This window comes from Neomonachus schauinslandi, chromosome 15 (genome assembly GCF_002201575.2).
Source record: "Neomonachus schauinslandi chromosome 15, ASM220157v2, whole genome shotgun sequence".
Classification (NCBI taxonomy): domain Eukaryota; kingdom Metazoa; phylum Chordata; class Mammalia; order Carnivora; family Phocidae; genus Neomonachus; species Neomonachus schauinslandi.
Window position 1 is genome coordinate 35,302,392 of NC_058417.1, and position 27,370 is coordinate 35,329,761.

The 27,370-nt window shown below is 48.5% G+C and overlaps 1 protein-coding gene across 1 annotated transcript in view; it reads left to right on the forward strand.

The window, feature by feature from the left end:
- Positions 1 to 1,087: 1,087 nt before the first annotated feature.
- Positions 1,088 to 27,370, forward strand: part of FAM117A (family with sequence similarity 117 member A) — a 42,348-nt gene continuing 16,065 nt past the window's right edge. Inside the window, exons 1-2 of the mRNA XM_044921443.1 lie at positions 1,088 to 1,283; positions 25,482 to 25,651. Coding sequence (XP_044777378.1) covers positions 1,088 to 1,283; positions 25,482 to 25,651 — 366 coding nt within the window. The remainder of the gene's footprint in view (positions 1,284 to 25,481; positions 25,652 to 27,370) is intronic.

Genomic DNA, 27,370 nt, shown 5'->3' on the forward strand with positions numbered 1-27,370 from the left:
CTCCTGCGGAGCAGGGAGCCCGATGTGGGGCTCGATCCCAGGACCCTGAGATCATGACCTGAGCTGAAGGCAGACGCTTAATGACTGAGCCACCCAGGCGCCCCTATCTCATCTCATTTTGACTTGTAGGTCAGAGAGCTTTGAACTGGGAGGACCAGGATTTGTTAATGGAGTCACTGTACAAATTTGGGCAAGTTTCTCAGTCACTTTGTTCTTCCACTCTGCTGAGCTAGACTTGGAATGGACGGCTCTGAAGGGAAATTCCCTGCTCCTTTTCAGTCGCAATATAATTTACAGGCTAGCAGCTGGGTTTTTTTTGTGTGTTTTTTTTTGGGGGGGGGGTTGGACCCACCCCAGCTAGGGACTTGGAAGCGTGGAGAAAGACAAATGTGGGTGTCACATGAGGCACGGTAGCCATTAAGTGCAGGAATATAATGCAAATCGCATGCAAATATATGCAAACTTTGCATTAATTTGTAGAATCTTACGTTGGAGCTTGCGAGCAGCAGTGAGATCCTATGAGGGTTCACAACTAATATTTTTAGGTTAAATCAAGAGTAGTGCTTTTTTGAAGTTCTCGCTTTCTCGGTGCTTGCCGGGCTCAACTGCTGAAAGTTTGACACTCCTCCCTACCCCCCAAAATGATTCCACTAGTGCTTGATTCCATCTTACACCCGGCCCCACCCCCGCTTAGCCTGACGTCACGTGACAGTGTATTTGCATACTACCTGGGACTGGGTGTGACGCTCCCCTTTTCTGCGTCTTCTCATTGGCGGCACCGGAGAACCGGCCCTCTTCCGGACGGACCAATCGGCGGCTCCTCGGACGGAGGAAAGCGGGAGGGGGCGGGATGAGGGTGGGGTCTTGGGTTGGATCGCTAGGCATATCGAGCAATCATCCTCTGGAGTGGGAAGAACAAGCCGCGGATTGGTTGGGGGGAGGGGTCTGGGGCTCTGTAGGCCAATGAGAGTTCTGGGCTGAGGGGGCCGGTCTCCGCCCCGCAGAGCAGATAAGCAGCCGCAGCGGGGGTTGGGGGGCTGTGTGGAGCTCGCTGTGGGGCCGAGGCAGGCAGGCGGTCGGGCGGGCGATGGCGGGGGCCGCAGCGGGCGGCAGAGGCGGAGGTCCTTGGGGGCCGGGGCGCGGAGGGGCCGGGGGGCTCCGGCGGGGCTGCTCTCCCCCAGCCCCCGCCGGCTCCCCCCGGGCTGGGCTGCAGCCGCTCAGGGCCACGGTCCCCTTCCAGCTGCAGCAGCCGCACCAGCGCCGGGACGGGGGTGGCCGCGCAGGTGAGCCGGGCCTGGAGCGGGTACCGGGGGGAGGAGCCGTTGGGGGGGGGGGGGGGGCGGGGGGGGGGGGGGGGGGTACGGGGAGAAGCGTGAGGGGAAAGTGGATGGGGGCGAGGGGAGAGAAAGGGGGTCGCGCAAAGTCTGCGAGGGCGGAGGGAGCGAGAGCGAGGAGCGGTGAACGCTGGGTCCACCGCTGGGACAGAGTGCAGGCAGTCGGGGCCGGGAGGTGAGGGGAGGGACAGGGCAGACGGAGGCTGTCTTTGGGGGCGTAACCGAAAAGTGGGTAGAGGTGTCGTGTGGGGGTGAGTGGAAGATGCAGGGGTGGCAGCGAGGTGTGAGGAAGGAGTGAGTGGCACGTGATGGGGGCGCCCTGTGCTGGCTGGCGCTGGAGCGAGGAGCCGGTGGGCGCTGGACGTCTGCACGGGGAGGGGGAGGGGCATGGAGGAGAGCCCCGTGGAGCCATGTGTTACTTCTCCAACTTGAGTTTGGTTCCAGCATCCCGCTCTACGGCTCTGGAGTTCCTTCCCCCCCCCCCCCCCCCCCACTTAACGTGCACTTCCCTTTATGCCACCTCCCGGAGCTGATTTCATCCGAGCCGTTGGAATAAGTTAGTTTAATGGCTTTTACTACAGTACAAACGCTCCGCTCCGATTCCCTACATTCCTCTTGGTGTGACCCAGAAGTTGTATGTTCCCAGATCATTGACCTGCTTAATATGGCTGTCTCATTCCAACTATCGTGTGGGTGTGTGTATAGGGCCTGGGCAGTGTGCCCCCTGCCTTTCTCTCCTACCCCCACCAAGGCTGTTTAGTCCGGGGCATTGCCAGCCAACGTGGCAGTGGGGTGAGGGCTACACTCAAGGGCAAATACCCCCACTTTCTGAACAGCCCTGAAACGGTGTCTTAATAGCAGCTTGATGTGGTGGGTGTGGGGAAACTAGGGAGGAGCAAGATTAACCTTGCTTTCACACTCAAAGCTGTGATGGATCCCCCACAAAGGCAGGCAGTGAGGAATGGGAAAAGGAACCTACTTGCATGAGGAGGTTGGCAATAAGTTGAAAGTGAGGCTTGCATTTGATTCACACCAGATGTGAAAAAGATCATCGCACACTTCCAAAGCCTCAGAGTCTACCAAATGTACAAAAGTCATGGTCCCCACCGTCTAATGGTTAATGACATTCTCTACACCAGAGTTTCTTGAGCTTTTTGTGATTACTAGGCTTCATTGCGGCACACCCCCCTCCTGAAAGTATAGCTGCTACAGTGCCTTTCTAGGTAGGAATGGGATTAAGGGTCTCTGAAGCAGAAAGTCCAAGTCTATCTGGACCTCATTGTAAATGTTAACATTGCATCTTGGAACACAGAAACGTGGTCAAGTCTGGTAGCAAGATGGTGACCAACTAGTCAAAGTACGCCTATCTGGTGGTGTAGAGCAGAGCAATGCCCAAACTCATGCCTATCATGAGCTATAAAGCAAGCCACAAGATTACAAACCTGTTGGTTTTGTTTGGACTTCCTTGGAGTCCAGGGAAGTTAGTAGAACAGCAAGCACCAGAACCTTAGTCACTTTTAGTAGAAATCAACAGAAAGCCTGCCTATGCTATAGCTGGAAATCTAATAGCAGTCATATTTTAAGAGCAGTTATTTTATGTCTACCATAGAACTAACATTAAAGGCACAAACACTGGTGGGTGCTGTGGAATGGAGAAGAATGTAGGTTTGGATAACTGGGTTCTTTACGTGGCCTCTTCCTTTTTAGAGGGCCAGGGACCCAAAGATCCTGGTAAAAATCATAGGAAGCTAGAGTTCTGCATAACTATTTGGATGATTTAGGGCAAGTTGAGTGGTCCTTTGTGTATGAATTGGGCTGATGGGTTCTCCCTCCACCTTTTAGTATCCCAGAGGCATTAATGAGGCACTTATCTGCTATATGGTGGGATTATCTATAGATTTTCAGTGAGGAAGGAGAGAGGAAAGATAGGAAAGAGGGGTCTGAGCCTGTGGACTTCTCTGTGAGCAGACATTAAGGGGCTGTACCTGACCTTTGGTTTGGGAGTACATCAGGTCTTCTATGTGTTAACTTGACCGTCTGTGTATGTTCAGATTGTTTCCATTCCTTGCACTTGAGAAGTGGCAGGAGTGGTTTCCTCTACAGGCCAGTGGCGTACCTGCGATAGGAGGAAACGCCTTACATTCATAAACCGTTACGAGAATCCTCCTGGCTCTGGGTCCCAGGATTCCTGAATTTTGATTCCAGGCTCTGCCATTTACTAGCTGTGTGGCATGGAAGAAGTTTCTTAACTTCTTTTTTTTTTTTTTAAAGATTTTATTTATTTATTTATTTATTTTTAAAGATTTTATTTATTTATTTGAGAGAGAGAGAATGAGAGAGAGCACATGAGAGGGGGGAGGGTCAGAGGGAGAAGCAGACTCCCCGCTGAGCAGGGAGCCCGATGTGGGACTCCATCCGGGGACTCCAGGATCATGACCTGAGCCGAAGGCAGTCGCTTGACCAACTGAGCCACCCAGGTGCCCAGTTTCTTAACTTCTGTGCCTCAGTTTCCTCATCTGTTAGAATGTGAATCATAACTATATCCTGAGTTAACAGTTATAAAGTCTGAGGCGCCCAGAAGGTGCCATCAGTGTTTGCCGCTGCTCCTGTCGTTACTCTTCCCTCCGCCCAGCCACGGTGAGAGCACTGTTGGCCAAAACCCATTGCCTTTCAGGCTTCAAAGAGCAAACCCATGTTGGTCTGAAACCAGCACTGCAAGTTTCAGAATTTCAAGGCTGCCTCTTGCAGTTTTATTCCCTCATCTTTTAAAATGAGCTTTTCTAAACAGGGCTCCAGAACCCAACTGTTTAAAAAGGCATGTGAGCTGGGACTGGGTTTCAGGGACAATTAGGTGCCGTCACTGTTTCTTTCCCATCCCAAAGTGACGTAGTGCTCAGGGCTGCACAGTTATCTCTGCCACACGCCCTGTTGTGGTCCTGACAAGATATATTAGACCTTGTAAAAACAGGGTGATGGTGTAAAGAACAGGATTTACCTTCTGTGGCCATTCATCCATGAGGGATGTCTTCATAAAATGAGGAATGGCTTCAATTTTCTGAGCCTGGGCTAGGGGTGTGGAAGGCAAAAAAGAACAGTGAGAAAAATGAAGGTCAAGTCTAAGAAAGCTAAGATCCACCCGTGGGGAATAGCAACCCAGGATACATTTCTTACAGCAGTTTCCCCTTTAATTAAATTCTCATTTGTGTCTTATGTCAGTTGGAGGCTGCTAACTTTTATGTTCTTCCAGGACTACTGATGGACAAAACGGGACTGGGAGGTGAATTGTTCTGGGTTCCAGTCTTAACTATCCTGTTCAGTGTCTCTGTCTCCATATCTCTAGAATGAAGATAATGTTTAATCCAGCTTTGCAAATTCCTCTCTAGTGGACCAGCCCCACAGGGGTCAGCTGGGTGCTGGGGGAGCCACAGGTTGCCTCTGACCTCCTCTGCCCAGCAGAACCTTCTTTAACCCAGGGTTGGCAATTATGGCCTGCAGGCCAAATCTAGGCCTCTGCCCGCTTTTGTAAATAAAGTTTTATTGGAACTCAGCCATGCTCCTTCATTTAGTATTGTCTGTGGCTGCTCTTTCACGACAGTGACAGAGTTGAGTAGTTGTGATAGAGACCATAAGGCCCACAAAGCTTAAAATATTTACTACCATGGCACTTTACAGGAAAAGTTGGCCTACCCTTGTCTTAAACAGTGTTCCTTACCATTATTCCTATATAAAGGTCAGTTTCAATGCATGTGGTGTACACCTCCTCAGAGAATTCTAAGGGAGTAAAGAAAAGTAACAAGCCTGTATCCCCACTCATGTTTTAGGCAAAAAGAAAAGGGGGGGGGGTCATCAGCTTCCAGTCAGTTCTCAGTCTTTGTGGAGGATCAGCACATGTGAATGGAGGCTGCCTCCCTGCCCCCCCTGCCCCCACCCCCTGCGTTGTCAGGTGGCATGTGTTCAGTAGACATAAACTAATTTGGATTTACATAAAAGCTTGACTGTTAGGCAAATATGCACCCCCTCCCCTCATAACCCCTCCCAAAACACCCACAACTGCAGTGAACACATTTCAAATCAGTTGGAAATGGCTTTAGGTTTATCTCCTGTTTGGGATTTTTCTCGATCACTGACAGCTGGCAGTAGTCGGGGCTGCCTTAAAACTCTGGCTTCCCCACAGGGACGTAGGATGGGTTTACTTCAGACGTCCATTCGGTTCTCCAGGATGGCCGTTTCAGTGAATATAAGGCAGCATTGTTATTAGCAATGCTATTGGTAATTATTAAACTCCTTTCCTTGCAATGCTTTGAAAACTTAGTCCTTGGGGGATGGGTGTTTAGATAGGTCTGGAACCACATTAAGGAGGTCCCTTATTAGGGACCTTGAGAAAAAGCCCTCATCAAATCATGGTCCTCCTGGACGCTGGTGTCAGAAGCAGTCCAGCTTCTCAATGCCAAGGAGCCATCTTGCTGTAATGAAGCCTGGGGGTGCAGTTAAAATCCTTTAAGAGCTACAGTCGTCCTTGGATGCTCTGTGATTGAGGCACCCTCTGGGAAGCATTAAACACTGCTTAGCCTGATGCTGCTAACTTGCTTTTGACAGCTTTGCTTGCCCCAGGCACGTGGTCCCCAAAATGTACTGCTGAAGTCTGTCTTAAATATTTGTTATCACCAGTGACAGCATCCTTGAAATTTGGGGGTCACAGTGACTAGCTGCTTTATCCCGTCGGTCCCTAAAGGAGCATGGGTCCATGTGTTCTTCCATGTTTGGGATAGCAAAGGATTATATATATGGGAAGTTCTCCACTCATGTAACATAGAGCTAGGATATTTTAAACCGTTTGAGGTCAGTGGAGGAGGGGTGAGAACAAAAGTGGGTGTGGTGGTAAGAGGACATCATTCTCTCTGGTTCCAAATATAGATGGATCTCCAGAAAATTTGGGGCAGGATTGCAAAACTTCCAGTTCTGGTGGCCATGTGAGTGTTGCCAAAGTGGTTGGTGGGCTTTAATAGCAGAGAACACTTGACCCATATTTTTGGCTAGTTTATACTGAATGGCGTGATGGGCACCCACGCCACACTATTCTTTGATCTTGTTCTTTTTTTAATTAAAGCATAATTAACACACGGTGTTATATTAGTTTCAGTTGTACAACATAAGGATTCAACAATTCTGTACGTTACTCAGTGTATTCCTTGATCTTCACAGAACTGTTAGAAATCAAGCATCCTCGGGGTGCCTGGCAGGCTCAGTCGGTAGAGCACATGACTCTTGATCTCCAGGTTGTGAGTTTGAGCCCCACGTTGGGTGTAGAGATTATTTAAAAAAAAAAAGAAATCAAACATCCTCCTCTGGATTTTTATACCTCCCACGTAGAGACTTTGTGCCATAAGGATTCACACTTTAGGGTGTGACATGTTCTGGAGGCGGGTCTGGTTTTGAAATCTTACTGACACCAGCTCCAATGCTTTCCTAGTCTTGCCTGGGCTTACCCTTACTCTCCAGGCAGTTTGGAGCCCTTTCAAGGGGCTGGAAGGAGAAACCTTGTGTTTCCTTTCCAGTTCAGAGTGAAGGTGGGTGCCCACCAGCACGTTTGTTGAGTGGGAGTGGACAATCTCTTTGTGGGTTACTAAGTTTTGCCCCACTTTGAGGTGGATAGAAGAGGGGCCAGGAAGAGTGGAAACAGACAAAAGATGAGTGAGAAACCTGGTCGCCTTCCAACCCCGCCCCGGCTGAGGGCTGAGTTGAGTCTTCATAGAGGGCTCCATTATTTGGTTTGCAGGGTTATGAATTAACCAAACACGAGCTGAATCTATTCACATTGTTAGGTCAAAAACAAATCCTGATCTCCGAGAGAAAAGAGTTTTGGATTATATTTGAAGTTATAAATTATCTGTGCTCCAGTTCCTCTCCAGCGGTGTGGAGCTTGTGAAGGGGCCCGTGTTCTTGGGAACAGCTGGATGGAGGGAGTTTCTCTACACTGGCACCCCACACTCAGGCCTCCAGCTCAGGGTCCCCACCAAACCTCCTGGGTTTGAAAACTCTTCCTGGCACTTCGCTCTCCTCCACGCTTTTCCTCAGGGTCACTGCAAAGCTGCATGCTCAGCTTGCAGTCATTTAAATGTTTATCCTCAGGCCCGAATAAGCCTCAGTTGACTTTTACTGTGTCAGAAAACCACAGCCAATCAAGGGTGGCTTTAATGAACTTGAAAGAATGCTATCAAAGTATTTCATAATAGGGAATCTTTTAGCTCTAGCCCTTGGGCAACCTGAAGTTGGGGCTCTGGACACCTCCCCTTCCCTGCTCACACACCCCAGCTGGCTGATATTGGGGATGGATGGAGGGCCTTGGGCTCAGCACTGCCTGCCCATGAGCAGTTTCTGCTCTGCTTCCAGCTCCCTCATAAAAGGGTTGGAGGTTGGGGGAGGCCTGGGAAGATTCCTCTGAGGGCTTTGGTTGATCTGAAGCAGCAGGTCTGTGATCAGGGGTGGTGGAGTTTTTCTCTGAGGTCGCCTGGATGTGGCTTCTTAGATTTGGCAGGGCAGAGTTGTAAGTCTGGGATGCCTCTTCTCAGACCCTGAGCTCCCTATCTTGTGAATGGAGGGTGGCTTTTTAAGCTGGAGAGAACTATGCCAATAAGCATAGGTCTAGTCCCTCCCCAGCTCTGTTACCTGAATCCCCTGTCATCTGATCCTCAATGAAAACATGCAGGAGAGCACTGAGGTCTCACCTCCTTAAGAGGGAAAGGTAGGATAAACATAGGACTCTAAAAGCAAATGACTAACATGTCCACCAGTGGATAAAATTTAATTCAAGCTGGAGGAGGCATAGAATAAAGGAATATTTATTCCTTTCGTGTTACGTAGGGTTAATTGGAGAATTAACCGGGATATTTCCAGTAAGCTTTTTTCTCCCCCACCCAATTGGCCAGTGTATTATTCTCCCTAAGGTTAAATTAAGTTTTTACTCTTCTCTTTTCCCTTCCCTTTCAAAAGTGGCATTCGTGTGGCCGTCTGGTCAGCTGTGTTTCTTCACTTTCTCCGATCTCTTTAGTCCCTTCAGCCCATGCTGCAAATTGTGTGCCTGCCTTTTTAAAAGGTAGGCACCTCATGTTTCAAGTTCAAGTGCAATGGAACTCACCCTGCAGCTTGAACAGATTTGAGTGTTTTTGCAGAGGGAGGGCCAGGGCAGATGGGGAGTGTCGTGCTCAATAAATACTTGTTGGATTGAGTTGCTGGAAAGGCAGCAGCAGGGGTGGGGAGAGTGAGCCACACTTCCCCCAGTCTCACTTGAAATGGTTTTTCCCACTTCTGGTCCCCACACACTGTGCCCCCTTTATAATACCTCTCTGCAGCTACTTCCAAGGCAACCTCCCCCCCCCCCCCCCCCCGAAGTGTTAGTGTTCTCTCTCTCTTTAAATCACTGGTCTCCTATTCATCCTGGTCATTGGGCTTGAAGCCCAGCTGGTGGCAAAGACGTGGCATTTCCATGGATGTCATTGCTAGGCCTGTAGGTTCCCTTCCCCTCACACTTAAAGCCAGAGGGTGAGCTTGGGCAGTTAGTTACCAGGTGGATCCATGGAAACAGCCAACATTTAGGATTTTGTTTAAAAAAAAAAAAAAAAAACGCCAGACTACCTGGCTTTAGGCTTAGAAGTGGATATGGTGACAGGCCAAGGAAAGTGAGATGAATACTGCGTGTCCTTTCACTCCAGGCACATTTACACCAAATTCCTAGTAGGCTAATGTATAGGAAAGGGAAGCAGAAAAACGAAATCTGAATCAGTGACTTTTCCAGGCTAGGGAGCAGAACTGCCTACGGGCTCTGGGCCCGAATGGGGCTTCAGGCTTCATCTAGAGGTGTGATCAAGCTGGAAGCCCCCTTTCCCAAGCCAGGCACCATCCTGTTTCTCCTTCTCTCCCCACGCCGCAAGTTGGGAAACGCTGGAAAGAGATGCTCATTAGCATTCCCCATGCCCTGGACACATACACTGTCATCCATGGAGCCCACCGTTGCCCCTTTGTTCAGGTTGCCAACCCTGGACCTGGCGGCTTAGTCAAATTGTTTTCTAAACCTGTCCAGCTGGGGGTAACTTTGAACAGAGTAAAACTGCGATTGAGAGGAAGGAAAGACAGCTTCTCTTACCTCACCCTCCCTTCTCCTCTTCCCTGCCCCACACATTGCCTTTTCTTTACCAGTTTTCTGTGCTCGGTGCGTGTTTGATCGCCCACACCGCTTTGAGAGAACCAGCACTGATAACACGTGCGCTCCCTGCCCCACACCTGCAAGCTGGCTGAAAACCTGCCGCACGGCCTGTGTTTGGGGATTGTCTTTGTAACTCATACCCATCAGAAATGACAAGCCAGGGTTGAGGGTGGAGCTGGATGGCATTTGGTGAGACCGAGGGGATGCAGCCAGAGTCCGACGCAGAGATTGGGAAGAAGGCAGTGCGAGTCACACCCGTGTGGTGCATGCACTTCTTACTGCTGGGAGTAGCGCCTGGACTCTCTCTCACTGGAACCGCAACCCTGGGGAGTTCTGTGTTCGCAGGAGAAGGCAAAAACAGCTGCTTCGGTGGAAAGAAAGAGCCTGGGGAATCCCAACAAACTTTTGTATTTTTCGGGGAAGTTGAGCGTATAGATAGCTTTAGTTTTAACAGTGTGTTCCATTCATTTAGCTCTGTTGCTCCTGGTCGGGATTCTAGAACGTTTCTCATTCATCTGCCTGACGGTCTTGCAGGTGCAGGTGGCATTGAATTGTTTTCACAGATAAGTTTGAAGTGAGACCTAGAAAGGAAGTGACTTGCCCAGGACCGTGTGACTATAAAGGCCTTTTGCTCCTGATCCCAGGGCTTTTCCCACATATGTGTGGCGAGTCCGTTGTGAATTTCCTCCTGGGCTGGCATCCTCTATGCCACCTGCCCAGCACACACCCAGCCCATGTTTCCCTTTGGCTTGTATGCCTGTATTCCAGGAGCAAAAATTCATCTGTTCAGTTGACCAAAAGAAAATTGGAAAGGAAAATGGGCTGCAAAGAAGTCTGTTGTTTCTTCAGCACCCTCTAAGTGACTATTCACTTGGTGTGGCTAATTGGAAGGTGACGGTTATTACGTTAAATGTGTGATATGGTGGTGGCTTTGAGTACCTCCCACTGGTTTGAGAGATGCAATTTCCAGGTAGAATGAGAAGCTAACCAGGGACAGATAGGCCCAGGAGGCAGGAAGGTTTTTCCTGCTTATAAGTGGGGTCATTGTCATGGTTACTGGGCTTGGACCCATGTCAGGAAGATACCTCCAAGATGGAGCTTATAGGAAAGGGTGTCTTTCTTATGTGTGACTATGTGGAACCCCAAAGAGCACCTGGGAATAAATGTGGGTGGTGCAATCCTCTGCTGGGGGGTAGGTTCAGGTGGCATGGCATTATGATGACAGTTTAGTCTTCCATGTAGGGAACCCCTGGTGCAAACTACCCCCACCCTCCCTGCCATGCTCTATTTGAGTATGTCTCCTCCTCCTAGCTTTAGGTTAAGGAGTAGAGTCACTGTGATACATGATAATGCTTTTATGAGACAAGTGTGTGCCCAATAAAGGGGATTAGCGGGGACTTGAACTCAGAAGAAAGCTCCATCTAGGGACTTTGGTATCATGGAGAAATTGCCTGGCCTGCTTCACAGAGGTTACCTAGCCCCCCCTCCCTGCCTCCCCGAGAGAGTTCCAGGCAGCTCTTTACCCACTTACCTCTCTTATAAAAGCAGATTTTGTATAGAATTCTTGAATGTCCTGATAACCATATGCTTATGTGTATCCTTTCTTTGCCTGTTATTTCTCAACTTCATAAGATAAAATCCCATTATAACAAACATTATAAAAAACAATTCTGTATAATAAAGCTATTTCCATGGTTCATATCAATGCTTTGTTGTTGTTTTTTGTGTTTTTTGTTGTTTAAAGGAGAGTAACCAACTCTCTTCTTCTGTGTCAAGTACTTTTTCTGGTCCCTGTCCATGTAATGGTTCATCCCTGAGCCAGGGCCCCAGCACTAGCCATCTGCCTTGGGGGCAGGGAGGAGGGAGAGGAGCAGTGGACCCATCTCGAAGTAGCAAGGCCCCCCTTTGTTGGCATTTTATCCTGAACCTCCCGCCCTCCTGTACGTCTTTGTTTTCAAACAGAACACCACACAAAAACCCAACAAAGGACAGTACGCGTGTTTATCTGAATGTGAGTATGTGTCTTGAGTGTGAGTGAGCATGTAGGTGCCGAGTTTGAGCACGTGTGTGAAAAAGTGCACGTGAAGGAAAGCAAATGACAAAGCAGGTGGGACAAATGTTTGCCCAAAGGCAAATCTGGGTCAAGGTTATATGTCCTGCTCTTGTTCTTGTATCTGGACGTTTGAAATTACTTCCAAATAAAAAGTTTAAAAGATGAGTACGTGCTAGACTAATTTGACGGTACCAGGAGTTCTTGAGAGTGTAAGTTCTCTTCTCTCCCTCTTATAACATCTCTTATTCTCCCCGTTTAACAGACAGCAAAACTGAAGCCCAGAGAAGTCAACTGACCTGAGTTCACGTAGCACACAGGGGCCGAGGCAGGATTTGGGCCCAGGGACTGACCACTGTGGTAGGCCACCTCTCAGGAGCCTAGACTGCGGCTTGCCCTGACTCCCTGAGCTGGACCAGGGGGGCATCAGATGCCAGGAACGATCGGGGGACCTGCTGTGGTGTGCCCGCGCCCCATGCAGGCCCCGCACTGACCCAGCAGGGGGTCAGCCGGCGTGCAGCAGTCTGCCGAAGCACGCCAAGCACACTCAGGATGTCCAGGTACCTTCTCGGGACAGCTGCTTCCCTATTCTAAGGAACACTTTTACTCTGCTCTTCACTCATCTCTCTACATTTCTTAAAGAGCATGAGAGCAGAAGCCTCTTGCGCCAGAGCCACGGAATAGTTTGAGTTTTTATGTCAGAGATGGATGGGCAAAAAGCAGTCGGGTTCGGCGTAGAAAGCAAGGCTAGAGTGTGGGCCCAGGCCAGACAGCTTTCTCAGCCGTGCACCAGTCCGCTTGTGGAGGGACAGGAGCCCGAGGGAAGACGTTCTTGTGGTTCCGTGTGACACGTCTTACCAAGTGGACGAGAGTTACAACTGTGTACACAGAGGGAGGACTTGCTTTTCAGTCAGGGAAAACTGCTAAGCACAGGGCCCGGCGAGGGATCTGATCATCCTGCTCAGCTGGTTGAGGGAGAGCTTCAGACATTGCTGTTTGTTTCCTGGTCCCTTTGCTCTGACACCAAACCACAAGTCCTACGTCTCTCTGTGCTCCTGGAAGGCACCCGAATCGTTCTTGACAGTTTCACTTACTGGTATCTCCCCCCAGCTTCCAGAATTAGGGTTGAGTGAATGATTCTTACTCTGCTTCCTAACAGAACAGTTTTTGAAGATCTTTCATTTTAGCATGTGTCCTTTCTCTGCAGTGCCTCCCGGGCAGCCACCCTAGAGCCATGAGATTGTGGTTAAGTTGGCTTCAAAGGGTTTTTTTTTCCCCATGGGCTCCAGCCAGTTATGTGAAAGAGACCTGTGAGCATTTACTATATTATTACCCCAGCTTATATATACTTAGATTGCTTGTCTTTAGGCAGTCAGCATGTTATATAGGCTATCGCCACAATTCTCTGGTTCTTCCTGGCTCTGTCCTACCCCAACAGAAGTGCCGGGTGGATGACATCCAGGGGCAGAACATGGTGCAGGAGGATGAGGAAAGGCTGCCCCCCTGATTCCTGGTGGGTCGTGTGCAGCATGGAGGTGTGCAAATGGCCAAAGCGGTCTACTTAGACAGGATGGTAGCAGTGGCATTCCGGTTCTTAGACGTATAGATAGGATGTCTTGGTAATGAACCTCCCACACTGTTTCCCTGGATCAAATTCTCCTTTGTTCCAGGAGGCTAAGCCTTTTCTTTGCCTGACTTGTAAAAGAAGAGACTAGTACTGTTAAGCCCTTGATTGAAGAGCAGACACGAAGCCCTTCGTGTACTTTGTGGAGGGCGTGCAACTTACCCTCCAGTGATGTGTGTTGTCCTGTCCACCTCTGCCTCTGGACGGACATGGAGAGAGGTGACCTGACAAGTGTCCTGCTCTGAAGTCCTCAGTGGTCTCGGGCGTACACTGATGATAGGAAAAACCTTCCCAATGTCATACCTTTCAAAGCTCTTTCTGGAGAGGCCATCTGATCTTGCTTTTCAGAAGAGGTTTACCCTGGAGGCGCTGCATCACCTTTGAATCTCGGAGCAACTGGCAAGACCAGGGGCTGCAGCAAAGGGGCTGCCCGGAAGGTTGCCCGGCACGCTTTGGCGTTTTTCCACTGCTAGGACGACGGCCTGGGAATTTGCCTGGGATTTGAGGTCAGCCTGGGTCAGGTCCAGGATGTCAGAGGCCAGGTAGGGAACCACTAGGTGGGATGTAGCGGACTCTTGGGTGTCTCCGCTTTGCAGCCGGGGACACAGTAGAACTTGCAGAAGGAGATGGAGGTAACCAGAGAAGGCTTTCTGCAAGTGGGACAGCATGGTCCACGCAGCTTCGCAGGGGTTGTCAGGGCCGGGCAGAGTGACCCTAATAGGATTTTAGACCCTGAAGGCAAAGCAGATCCTGTGACCGTAACCTCCTGGTCCTGAATAATTGGGCAATTGCTTCTTATGAGCCCACCTCCCCACCCCTCAGCCCCAAGCAAAATGAACCTGAGTCAGTGTTAAGAGCGGAGAACCTGACAGGTTCCAACCTAGTGAGGTGTAGCCGGTGAGCAGACCTGCCCTCTGAGCTCTGATGTCTGCTTGCCCAGCCATGTGATTAGCCCTTCTGCCTGTGGCTAGCCACAGGTAAATTGAGCGCTGTTTATACCCTCCTGCTTGGTCTGGGAGCCCATAGCACAGCTGTCTGATCAGCCTAGGTAAGGCAGATCTCCTTTTGAATTTGTGCCTCCCCCACCTTCCCACTGAACTTACTTCACCCCAGGTAATAGCATGGGCCCTGAGCTTTCCATTTAGCTGAACTGGTCAGTGGCCATCTCTTATTTACCCTTTAATAAGAGTTGGGGAATTCTAGAACTAGAGGAGGCTCAGACTCCTCTTCTGCACTTCCCTGTCTGCCGGGGGCAGGGGGGGTGGGTACTAATGAGACATCAGGGGCATGTCATTCTCTCTCCCCAGAGCTGTTCAGGGGCAGACTCCACATAGTCTTCCTCATCTGATTGTGATCAGCAAGGTCTTCCTTTTATCTACCTGGACTCTCTCCTATTGTAACTAAAGTCTGTTTCCTTCCCTTCATTTTTGCATCCACACAGAAGAAGACTAATAAATTCTAAGTCCTTTCACCGTTCCCTGGGACCTACCTACCTTCCTGTCAGCCATGTTTACCCATCTTCTGTGAGATCTCACTGGTTTCTGCATTCCTGTGGCAGAGCAATAATGGCCAATGAATGCCCAGTGCTAACTTTGCTGGGCATAGCCAAGGTTCTGTCCAGTTCCAGCTGTGTTTCTGGACCTGTAGGAGCCCTTTCATTCTGCCCACAGTCTTGGTCTTGCTCCCGGGATGACGTGACCTTTCTTAATTTAACATTGCCTCCTTCATCCGGTATCTTTATTCTACCTTGTTCTGATTTACATCTTTCAATTCCTTGCCTCAGATTAAGCTTCAGTCACTGTTTTGTTTCTTCCTGCCCACCTTCCCTTTCCCCAAATTAGAAGTCCAGAGCAGTGACCCAATTGAATTTGACTACAACCTGCCAAGATTGAAACGCTAAAGGGTTTAGATCCTTGCTGAGTAGTGAATTGAAATTTCTGTCTTCCCAAATTAAGCCAGTTCTTTTTTTTCCTCTCACAACTTTATTTTGGAAGAATTTCAAACCTACAGAAAAGTTGTAAGCATAATGCATACCCATTTATCTTTCACATAGACTCATCGATAACTTTTTGCCTACAGTTGTCAAATTTCTTTTCTCTCCTTCTGGGTATTACATATGTGTGTGTCTAGACTTATATGTGCATCCATATGTGTGTTTTGTTTATTTGTTTTGAACTGTTTGAAAATAAATGGCAAATACCATGACACTTTTTGCCCTTAACCACAATGGTATCTCCTGAGAATAAGACCATTCTTCTACGTAATCATGATATCATTATTACCCTGAAGAAATTATCTATAATCCCATATCATCTAGTATCCAGTCCCTTTTCAAATTTCCCCTCTGATTGCTCTTTTTTTTTTTTTTTTTTAAGATTTTTATTTTTTTAAAGCAATCTCAACACCTAACATGGGGCTGGAGCTTACAACTCTGAGATCAGGAGTCACATGCTCTACTGACTGAGCCAGCCAGGTGCCCCTTGTTTTTGTCTTTGAGCCAGAATCCAGTAAAGACTCTTGTTTGGTTCTATCTTTTTATTTATTTATTTTTTTAAAAGATTTTATTTACTTATTTGAGAGAGCGAGAGAGCACAAGCAGGGGGAGCGGCAGAGGGAGAGGCAGAAGCAGACTCCCCACCGAGCAGGGAACCCGATGCGGGACTCAGTCCCAGGACCCTGAGATCATGACCTGAGCCGAAGGCGGACACTTAACCGGCTCAGCCACCCAGGTGCCCCAGTTATGTCTTTTTAAAATGTTTATCTAGAATTCCCCTTCCACTAGTGTTTTTGGTTTTTAATGACTTTGAAAAGCATGGACCAGTTCTGCCTTCTAGCTGTTCCACATTCTGGATTTTTCTGGCTGTTTTTTCATGGTGGCGTTTAACTTGTTCCTCTATCCCCTGTATTTCCTGCAAATGGATAGTTAGGTCTGGGCCTGATTTGATTCTGGTAAAACATTTCTAGCAAGAACATTTCGTGGGTGAAGTTGTGTACTTTATATCACTTTAGGAGGTATATTAGGTCAGAGTGTCCATTACTAGTAATGGCTAAACTTGATCACTTGAGGTGGTGACCACCAGACTTCCCACTGTAAAACTACATTATTCTTTTAATAAGTGGTTTATGGGGTGATACTTTGGCATTATTTAAAAATTCTGTTCCCTACAGTGTTTGGCACCCACTGATGACTCTTCCTAAGAGATTACTTAGGGGTTGCATAAGGCTAGTTCTGAATTAGCATTTATGGATGTGAGTATGGACATGAGAAGTTCAAAAGAGGAATAAAATTTTTTTTCTTTTGGGTTTTGAAGTCATAGGTGGGGGGGAAGGCAACAAAATGGGGTCAAATTCTGTCAAAGACTAGGTATGTTGTGTGACTTGGTATTGATAATTGAGTAATAGTTGCTTACACATATATTGCTGTCTAGCAGTTTGCTTCAGGTCAGGGGAAGGCAGGCTGGATGGAGCTAAAAATAAGTCCTAGTTGGTTCACAAAACAGAAATTATTTTGACTATTTGGGAGTTAGCTGTAATTCTGTTCCCATTTGCTTTTCTTCCTTTCACACAGTTTCCGCTCTCCTCACTAAAAAAGGAATCTCTCATTTTTTAATTGTTTTCTTCTCCCCCTTGACCCACCCAAGATGCCCAGTGGGTAAAACAGTGTTCCTGAGACCCAGGAATGATCACCCTGGTTCCTAGCAAGGGAAAGGACTAGAACTCTTCCAACCCGTGGACTAGTTCCTGAACCAAAGCAGCCAGGTGGTCATGATGATTGAGTTTGACAGTGGAACACAGGGGTGGGGATTCTATTCTCACAAGTCTTCTGGGGAACAAAGATCTGCATCTCCGTTTGCTCTGTGGCCCTGGAGAAATCGGCTCACCTCTTTACATGAGGGTGCATCACAGGCCCCCACCTGTAACCCCTTGGAAGCTCTGCATCCTCTTCCATCGATGAATTCACGCGAGTATAGGGTGCACACCTTCAGAGCAGGAATCAGCGAGTTTCAGTCACATGTGTCCTCTCACAGGGTTTATTGTAGATGAACCTCCTTGAATCTCTGGTTCTTCCTCTCTCTCACTTATCTTACAAGACTGCCTGAGAGCTGACTGGATGTTGTGATTTCTTCTTGACTTGATAGGAATCAGACTGTTGTGAGAAGCGGGGATACTGAAGGGTTTATGCCTGTCCTCTGAGTTTATAGGCCACCCAGAGATTCGTCGCTCCCAAATAACCATGGGTGGGGATTTTTTTTTTTTTTTTAAGATGGAGAGGGCTAGGCTATGTGCTATTTATGCTATTCTTACAGAGGCCAAGTGGCTCCCAAAGGAAAGCATGCTCCAATCACTAACTGCTAGTATTTTGTTTTGTTTTAAGAATGTTGAAATCCTACAGAACTCTTCAGAGAATTCAGATAAAAGGTGAAAAGTTCACACCACTTCCTTTTCTTCTAACTGCAGCTTCTTGAGAATTGAACAACTGTCTAAATAACTGTTGTCTACTCTTTATACACACACGTGCGCACGCTCACACACTTGGGATCACCCTTTTCCCTCCTATCTGATGCAAAGAGCATATTCTTTATTTTTTTCTGCCCAGTGACCTCTCTAGATGGGTTTCTCCTGGCCCTTCTCTCCAGCTTCCCATAGATGTGGTCTGCGTGCTGGGAAGTCAGACACAGGGCCAGAAATGCTTTCACGTGAGCTGCACACTTAACCGTGGAATTAGCAATTAATTGAGGGCCTGGCTGAGTAGTTTTTCATGCGTATACAACTATCATCACTCTTGTCTCTTTAGATAAGCCTTCTTGGTCAGGGAAATGTGACGTTCCTCTTCTTTCCTTCTTTCCTTTTAACTCTAGTTTCTGTAGCTTTTTCTCTCTATTGTGGCTGAAGTGAGCTCTCTGCTTGGTGTTGAAAGGGTTTAAAGCCCCAGGTGTAATTTTCCCAGCTGGGATGGATGGGGTCTCGTTGGGCTTTCCAAGGAGGGCTTCTGACTCTTGTATGGTCACATTGGGGATTTCAGTTTGACCACAACTTCCCTCCCAGACCCACACATCCCTGAGTTAAGCAGCTCAGCGGCGCCGGACCACAGGTTGCTCAGAAGACCGCCTGCAGTGTTTAATCCCGACGCACAGACTGAAATGGAAAAAGAATCCCTATCAAGCTGCTGGAAGGAACTTCCCCTCCTTACTGCCAATCTGTTATCGGGAAAATGTTTAGAAATTCTGATTCCCTGGTTTACTTGGCTTCTCTCCAGATTAACATATCCCCCTCCCTCCTGGCCCCCAGCAGAAGTGCTGCATCACAGCTGGGGCAGGGACAGGGCAGGGCCTGCCCCCTTGATGGCCAGCTTTGTGCCCGGTCGCATTTTCCTAGACTGCCCCGCCCCTGCCTGCTCCTCTTTCTGAAGGAAGATCAGTGACGGAAACAAGCAGATTGCAGAAAAACACGTATCATAGGATCTCATTTTATTAAAAAGACGCGCATACATGCGTGCATGGGGAGAGATCAGGAAGGATGTGGACAGGAGGTGATCTCTGGGCCGGGGACATGCACAGTTTTAACTTTTCAGTTTTTGCTCATCTGCATTTTCTTATTTCCTCCAGTATAGCTCCAGCTTCTGGTACTGTGAGCTATCTCTATTTAAGAGGAGAGGTGGGAGACTAGTGCTAATAATGCTTCAAAGCCCAACAACGTGAGAAAGTGACTGACTCGTAGCTCATTTGTTAGACTAGCTAGTTGTTGAGTTTGGGCCATGCGTATGATCTCATCGGCTGTCTTTCTGCCTTCTGCAGTCCTTCTTGGGTATTTTGGGATCTCTAGGCCTCGTGTTAATGGAGGGTGGGGGAGAGTAGCCTTGTCTCATTTCCCAGGCTTCTTCATTGCTTCAAAGGTGGTAACGTGAGTGACGTCGCCCCCCCCCCCCCCCAGGCCCAGCTGGGACCCTTTGGCCAGCGGCTGCTTTCTGCTTGTAAGCTGCCAAACCTCCACCCCACACTCTATCTCTGGCCAAGCTGAGAAAGGCAGCCACAAAAGCCTTACTTCCTGCATCATCTGCTGCCTTCCCCTGACCCCCTCCTGCCCTTCTTCTGAGTGTTGTCATCCTCCTCCTTTGGGTTCCTGGGGTGAGGGTTTGCTGGTGTGGTCAGGCCTGAGCCAGGGATAGGAGGGAGCCAGAGAGATGGTTTGGTGGTCCTTCTGAAGTGCCATTAGCTGGGGGGACCCCCGGGAGTTGTGTCTGGTAGCCTGGCCCCTAGGGATTACAGCAGCCTTGCACACTTGACCCCCGTGAGCAGCTTCAGGTGCTCCTCCTCCTGTATCACTGTGCTTATAGGTTGGCTCGGCCTGGGCGCTCAGAATCTGCTCATCAGAGGAATCAGCCCATCGATGGTGGTGCGCCAGGCCCCTCTTGGCCGCTGTCGGTCCAGTGTCTTGTCTGCTCTTTGCTTTCTGCCCTATGGACTCCTCTCCCAACGCACAGACACCCGACCGCTGGCCCTCTGCCCTCAGAGCCCCTGTCGCCACAGCCATACAAATGCAGCAGTTGGGAAACAGAACCGAGTGGCTCTGGAAGATAGCACCTAAGGCTTCTTATCTCCGGTGTGTGTCGTTTTGTTTTGTTTTTTCCATTTGCTGTTGCCCAAGAACACAAGCATCCGCCACTGCTCAGCTGCATGGTGAAATGGCCTGGCTCCGTGCCAGGGTACTTCGCCAGGTGGTTGGGCTGTGGAGGCTGCTGCATGCGATGGGCCGATAATACCCCACAGCGCTGTAAACAGGACACTCCACCCTCCCGCCGGCACCCAGCCGGTGCCCCAGCAGCCTGCTGCTTTGTCATGGCCCGTCATGATCTGGGCATCCCTTCTCAGATAGGGGAGCCGATTGTCCTCTTGCCCTCCCCCCCGTTTCCCAAATCTGAGAAGGGTACTTTCCAGAAATGAGACCAGTTCAGCTTCCAACCACAAGCAACCGTTGTGACTTCTCAGTGCTTCTTTGCTGACCATAATCACACAATGGCAGGGCAGAACCCAATCCCCAGATCTTTCCGGTATATCCATGAGGGAGAAGCCCACGAGCTCCCATTTCAACTACGCTCACTTGTCAGATTTCTTCGGGGACGTTCCTAGCTGAGCGAGGGCCCCCTGGGCAGCACAGGCACGTGCAAGCCGTCTCTGCACCGTTTCCTCAAGGCGGGGTCCATGCTGGGTTAGGCTGTCACCGGTCAAAGCTTTGACGCTAAAGAAGTACACCTTCCCAAGGGACAGTGTGGCTGGAACTCATTCTGTGTGTCTTTTCTGGGCTGAATCCTTTTCTAGGCTCCTTTACCCCACCTTCTATCCTAAAGAATTGTGGAGGAGGGATGGTTTAAGTGACATGAAGTGGTTCAACCTAATCTGTTTAGTGAAGACTTAAAAGCAGTTTTGCAACTCCCCTCCTGTTCTTAAAGGCATCGATAGGAAGTAACTGTAGGCTGGGATTGAGCTTCCGCTTGCCAGGTGGGAGAGCAGGTCCAGGGAGGTTGGGTGTGTTGACTGCAGTGCCATCAGGAGGAAGGTAGAGCCTCGGTCGGAAGTGGGTCCCTCACATCTGAGCCTCTTGTGGATATTCGGGGGCCACACTGCTCCAGCCTGTTGCCCCTTGGACGATGGCACAAGACCTGTCGCTGTCTGATTCTAGCTTTAGTTTGTGTTGCACTTGGGGGGAACTTGACACATTGGGTTAGCCCTTCATCGGTTTTGGCGCCCATGTTAGCAGGTGCTCACCAAACCACTTAGGACGAGGTTTCTGAAATAAGTGCTAATTTTTCATTTCCTATCAAAATCTAATTTTTCAAAAAGTGGCCCCCCTCATTTTCTGGGCATGAAGGAAACCTGGCATTTTAACTCTCTTCAGAGGTGTCGGGACATGCCAAGAATTGGGGGCTGGGGAGGGGAAGTGGGGACTTGCTGAGGTCTCTGAGACAGAAGGTGATTCTGTCACCTTGTGACTGGTAGGAGCTGTGGCAGCGGGAGGTTGTGGTCACCCTAGAAATAAGGCTGAGGCCCGGCTGCCTCCTTGAGGGAAAAGAAACTGAGGCAAGGCCTCCAGCTTGACTTGGATGCAGTAGGAGCTGTGTCAACGGGAGGATGTGGTCACCCTAGAAATAAAGTTGAGGCCCGGCTGCCTCCTTGAGGGAAAAGAAACTGAGGCAAGGCCTCCAGCTTGACTTGGATGCAGTGAGATCCTTGCAGGTCTGGCAGAGAGGAGGGCATCAGGGGCCACTGGTCCTGGATTGGGGTGCTCAGTTTCTCTCCATTCCTATCTCCCGCCCCCGTCTTGTTTTCTTCCTTTATTTATTTATTTTTATTGTGTAATTTTTTTTGTATATGGAAGAGCAAGTCGGGACCCATGACGCCCTCAGAGTCTTTGTGAATCGCTTTGGTCAAAGGTAGCCAGAAAGCATGTAGAGTTGACCAAAGTGGATGGTTGGATTCTCACCACGAATTCCAGGATTCTGGGTCCTCCTTTACCCCAGGAGTACTGCGAGTACGGTCGCATCTCTGATGGCTGCCCTTGAGAGTGGATTCCTACTGTAGCTCATGAGTGGGGTGGGATATGAGGGGTAATGCGAACTGATACCAAACGTGTGTGGTTTAAATTGTCCCTGGGAGATAGTAGAATCCCAAGGTTTCAAAGACTTCAAAAAAAACAACCCAACCAACCCGAAAAACAGAAAGTCAGTACAGACACCTGGGCAATGCCTGCCATCAAAAGACTCCCTTCCCTGAAAAGGAGCTAAAAAGACAGTCCTTCCTGCAGGTGTCTAGGCAGGTGTCCCCTGCAACCTCAGAGAGCGTTCCTGATGCCGAAGGGCCAGGAGCCCGAGTGGGGTGATTGAAGAGGAAGGAGGCTTGGGTTTAGGCGTAGGACTGCCTCGGACCTCGTGGGCAACTGAGTCCAGTCAGAGATTGGCCCTTTCCGGGCCTCGGTTCCCTTACAATCCCCCCAAGTCCCTTTTGGGGCTGATGGGAGAGTAAAAGACCCATATGAAAGGACTGTGCAGATGGGGTGAACCTTAAAAGTTCTGTATAAATACCGGAGAGCTCTCATGGCCTCAGTAAAAGAAAAATCTCCAGGAGGCTTTTGCTGCAGTTTCTGCCGAGGGCTGGGCGAGGCTGTTCCCAGAGATCCCTCCTCGCTGCTGAAGCAGCTGTCAGGATCACCGTGTTCTGGCCTTTATGGTGGCCTCTTGCTCATCAGCTTCCCACCTGCCTCTCTGCTGCTCTGTCACGTGTTCCCGTAAACTTGCTTTCTGGGGCTGCCGCCCGCCTCATCCCCAGGCTCTCCCAGACGGTTTCGGAGGCCCACAGGGCAGCAGTGTTGTGTCTGACCTGCCTGCCAGCATGCGTCAAAACCTCCCCAAAATATCCGGATCGACACCTTTTGATCTTAAACCCAGGACAGGAGAAAGGGTGGTTGGCATGCTAGTGTGGGAGGTGAAGTTGGGGCTTGAACCCAGCGTGCCTGTCACTGACTTACTGGTGACAAGGCACAGGGAGGAGAAGAGAGAGGCCAGGCCTTCCTGAGCCAGAGAGAGGTAGAGACAGGCAGCCCTAGGGGCTTTACTCGTGGGGGGCGGGCTGAGCATGGATGTGCAAGGCAGACAAACTTCGAATCCATGATATAATTAGAGCAGGTATTCCCTTGTAGTAATGGGTTTTTGATTTTATATGAATACTTAGGCATCTGCCAAACACCAGCCCTATGTTCTCGGCACTGTGTGGGGTACAAAGATAAATTAGAGACAGTCCTTGGCCGCGGGTTGTTTATTATCTAGGAGTTAAAATACCCATAATCCAAGAGAGAGGATTCTAAGTACTAGAAGAGTACAAAGTGCTGGGGAAAATCAGAAAATCCTTCCAGGGAATCCAGAAGGCTTTGTGGGTGTAAAGGCAGGCTGGCCCCAACACATGGGGCAGATTTCAACTCTGGGCACCTATGCAAAACCTCAGAGGAGGGAAGACACAGGATATGGGTGGGAAATGGTTCATAGTACAGCTTGTCCAGGACATAGAGACCTTGAAGAGGAGTGAAATGTACAGGAAAGGTAAGTGGGACCAGAACATGAGGCCTTTGGCTACTGTCTTCGAAAACGAGCCTTTGAAGAGTTTTAACAGAAATGTTAAGATCTTTTAAAAGGATATCTTGTAGGTCAATATATATTATTTGGAAGAGGGTTCATGGTATAAGGTGAAAACGTATTGCAAAACAATATGTATAGTATGGTCCCATTTTTTGTTTTAAAACCTACACAGAGCAGTCAGGCTGACAAGGATCTCTCTCATAGTATTGCAGTGATTATCTCTGGATGTTGAGATTCGAGGTTTTTCTTTTTGTTTATATATTTCCTGACCTTTCTGCAATTCACACTTACTACTTTTGCAATGTGTCATTTTCTTTTAAATGAACACATATGCTAGCTGAGGGAGAGGACTCAGAAATATGCCAGGAATTAGATAAAAACAGACTGAAAGTTATCCATGCAGTAACATTTGTGATATCTAGATTGTGGGCAGGGAGACCCCTCAAGTGGACAACTGTATACCAACCTAGTGGGATATTATGTAGTCATTGGAAATGACAAATATGTAGATTGTTGATACCTGGAAATGGGTATATGAAATGGGTAGAACAAAGGAGAACATAATGTGTATTTCACATTGATTACTACTATGTCAAAATGCGTGTAAATACATAAATGGATTTGGAGAAATATACAGTGTAGTTAGCATCTGCTTTTCTATCATGGTAAATGCTTAACATAAATTTTACCGTTTAACCATTTTAAGTTCATAATTCAGTGGCATTAGGTACATTCACGATATTGTGCAACCATCCCCACTATCCATTTCTAGAACATTATCATCATGCCAAGCAGAAACTCTGTGCCCATAAATAATAACTCCTCATTCCCTTCACCCCCTAAGTCCCTCGTAACCTCTATTCTACTTTCTGTCACTCTGACTTTGCCAATATTAGTCCTTTTGTGTCTGTTTTATTTCACTTAGTGTAATGTTTTGAAGTTTCGTTGTATTGTAGAATGTATCAGAATTTCATCCCCCTTTGAGATTAATGATCCATCGCATGTATACACCACATTTGGTTTATCCATTCATATGTTGATGGACATTTGGTTGCTTATACCTTTCGGTTGTTGTGAATAGCGCTGCTATGAACATGAGTGCGCAAGACCCTGCTTTCAGTTCTTCTGTATATTTACCTAGAAGCGCAATGGCTGGATTGTATGATAATTTTATGTTTAATTTTTTGAGGAACTGCCAACCTGTTGGTGTCTTTTTAATATAAAGGTCTTCAAGTTTATTTATCCCTACGATCCTAAATGTACACATGAATTATCAAGGGATTACTACAGATGTGAAAATGTTTTGCTCTGTTAAAGGAAAGAGGCTTTACAGATCTTAAGATAGTAGAATGTTTTGAGTGTGGCCGTGGAAAGCAGGGTCAACCCAGACAGATGATTGAAACTTACAGATGATTCCAGAACCCTTACATTTTATCAACAGTCTCAGTTTTTACCTTCTCCCAAAAAGCTTTAACCAAGGTAAAAATTAAATAGATGGATTTATAATTGCTTTATTTTTGTCCCATTTAGCCAGAAGAGGGGAGACAGAGGAGGGAACCAAAAGACTGATTTTTCTAAGCTGGATTCCTCCATCCCGGATGGTTGAAAGGAGTTCTATTGTTCTCTTTGTCTCAGTCACCTAGGTTCCCTGAGCTAACCAGTCATGAAGGAAGTATGAAGAGTCCTTCAGTTAATTGGGTTGAATTTGTGCAGTGCTTAGGAGCCCTGCAGTGGGTGCTGGAGAGAGGCAGAGCAAGGGATAAAAGACTGGTTTGGGGCCCCTTAGAGTTCCCTCGTTAATGATGGGAAACAGTCCTGCTCTCTGGAACTCAATCCGAGACTTAGGAGTTCAGGGCTCATAGTCCACTAGGAACAGGAAAAAGATAGAAGACATTTATAAAGTAACCCCTTGTCTAAAATAAAATGATGTAAATTGCTTCCAGTGATAAAGGCCAGCTGGTTAAGTCAGAAAAGTTCTGGTCAGACTGTATTTGCTTTTATGGGCCGCTTCTAAGAATCTTTTAGGAGGGAGGTGTATACAAGGGAAGACGTGGCCGTCAGGTGAGGCTCTCCTAGGAGACAGAAGGTTGGTTACCTCGTCTCCTTCCTCCATGCTGATGTCAAGGTGTGTGGGCTGTGCTCTCTTCCAGCCAGCGTCCCATGCTCCGTGGCCCCAGAAAAGTCAGTGTGTAGGCCTCAGCCACCCCAGGTCCGGCGTACATTCTCCCTGGACACCATCCTCAGCTCCTACCTTCTGGGCCAGTGGCCACGAGATGCTGATGGGGCCTTCACCTGCTGTACCAATGACAAAGCCACCCAGGTAATGACGTGCTCTCCTAAGGGGATAAGGACGGGGGGTGGGGGCTGGCTGAGGAGACCTTTGGTCTACTTACCAACTCTTGGTCACTGAAATGATCTGTCCTGGGTTTTGGCTGCATATCTTCACCATATGGCTTTTCAGCATCTGATATTTACCTCCTTGGTTTTCTCTGTAAACTTACGTGAAAATGAGTTTGCATTCCACCTGGCTGGTGGAAGAGAGAAGTCAATCTGGGTTTTCCAGTCTGGCTTTGAGTATTCGTGTGTGGGCAAGCAAGAGTTGACTTTGGAATCTCTTCTAGGTTTTCAAAAATGAGATTTACCTTTCTAAAATTAAGCAAGCCAACATTCAACTGAGTTTGTATTCGCCAGACAACTGGGAGAGAGGCCCAAAAAGTGTGTTGAGCCTGGATAGATCCTGCTGGATCAGTAAGAGTGGAAAGCTCTCAGATAATGAAGACTCAAGCCCTAGCCAGCAGCCCATGGGAGTCCACTGGGCCCGTTCGAGTCCTTTGGAGCCCAGGTCCTCTCTGTCAGTATTTTTCTTCCTGGCAGTCTTTTCAATAAAAAATCCTAAACTTGGAAGGAATCTCCGCAGATCATCCACCCAAACTCCAGGCTTCCCGGAGTTTTTGAATAAGATAGTGTTGACCGGAGCAAGGAGTCGTCTCCTATGTAAAATTTTCTCTCTTTTTTTTTTAGATTTATTTATTTATTTGAGAGAGAGAGGGAGAGAGCGTGCCTGCAGGGGTGGGGAGGGGCAGAGGGAGAGCGAGAATTCCAAGCAGACTCCCAGCTGAGCACGGAGCCCAACTCGGGGCTCGATCTCACGACCCTGAGATCACTACCTGAGCCAAAATCAAGAGTCAGACACTCAACCGACTGAGACACCCAGGCGCCCCCATACAAAGATATATCTTAATCTGATTCAGGACTTCAACATTCTTAGCAGTTGTTCAGAGTCCAGTCTTTTCTCTTTTGATACAGTTTAAACCCATGCCTGTTTGACTTCAGAACAAATGAGTTGTTCTCAGGAAAGAGGAAACAGGGTGGGAAGAACAGGGGCTCAGAAGCGGCCCTGTATCTTGGGGGTCCTGGGCAAGTCGGCTCTTCCTTTGCAAGCCAGGAGCGTGTGCCCACTCTTCTTGCTCGCAGGTGGAGTGACAGCCAAGCGTGAAAGTGTTCCGTGCACTCACGTCCCCTACCTCCTCTTTTGTGCATGTCCCGTTGGTCCCCTTCTTTTATTTATTTATTTATTTTAGTGAGATCCATTTTCAAATGTTGCTAGTGAACATCTAAATGCCCAGTACTGTTCTCGGCATGTTGGAATGAAGGATAAGGAAATGAGAACAAGATTTGGCCTCTGTGAGTCTGGATGCCAGTTCCATGAAGGCCAGTGAATAGCCAGCCAAGGGATGAGATGGGGCCAAATGTTTGGCATGGTTTAGAGGAGAGGAATTCTCATGGGAATGCCCCACCTTGAACCAACAAGAATTTGCTGCAGCTGAGATCAGTGGCCCTCTTTAGATCTACAAACAGAAAGTGAAGGGAGGACAGACTCCAGTGGTGGACGGCGGGGGCCTGCTTCCTTGGAGCCGCAGGCACTGCTGTTCCCTGCATCCCTGGGAAAGGCTGAGTAAGATGGCTTCTGCTTTGCCCTCATAGGCCTGGAGTACACACCCCCTTCTCTTTGGAGAGTAGTGTTTAATCCAAACAATGT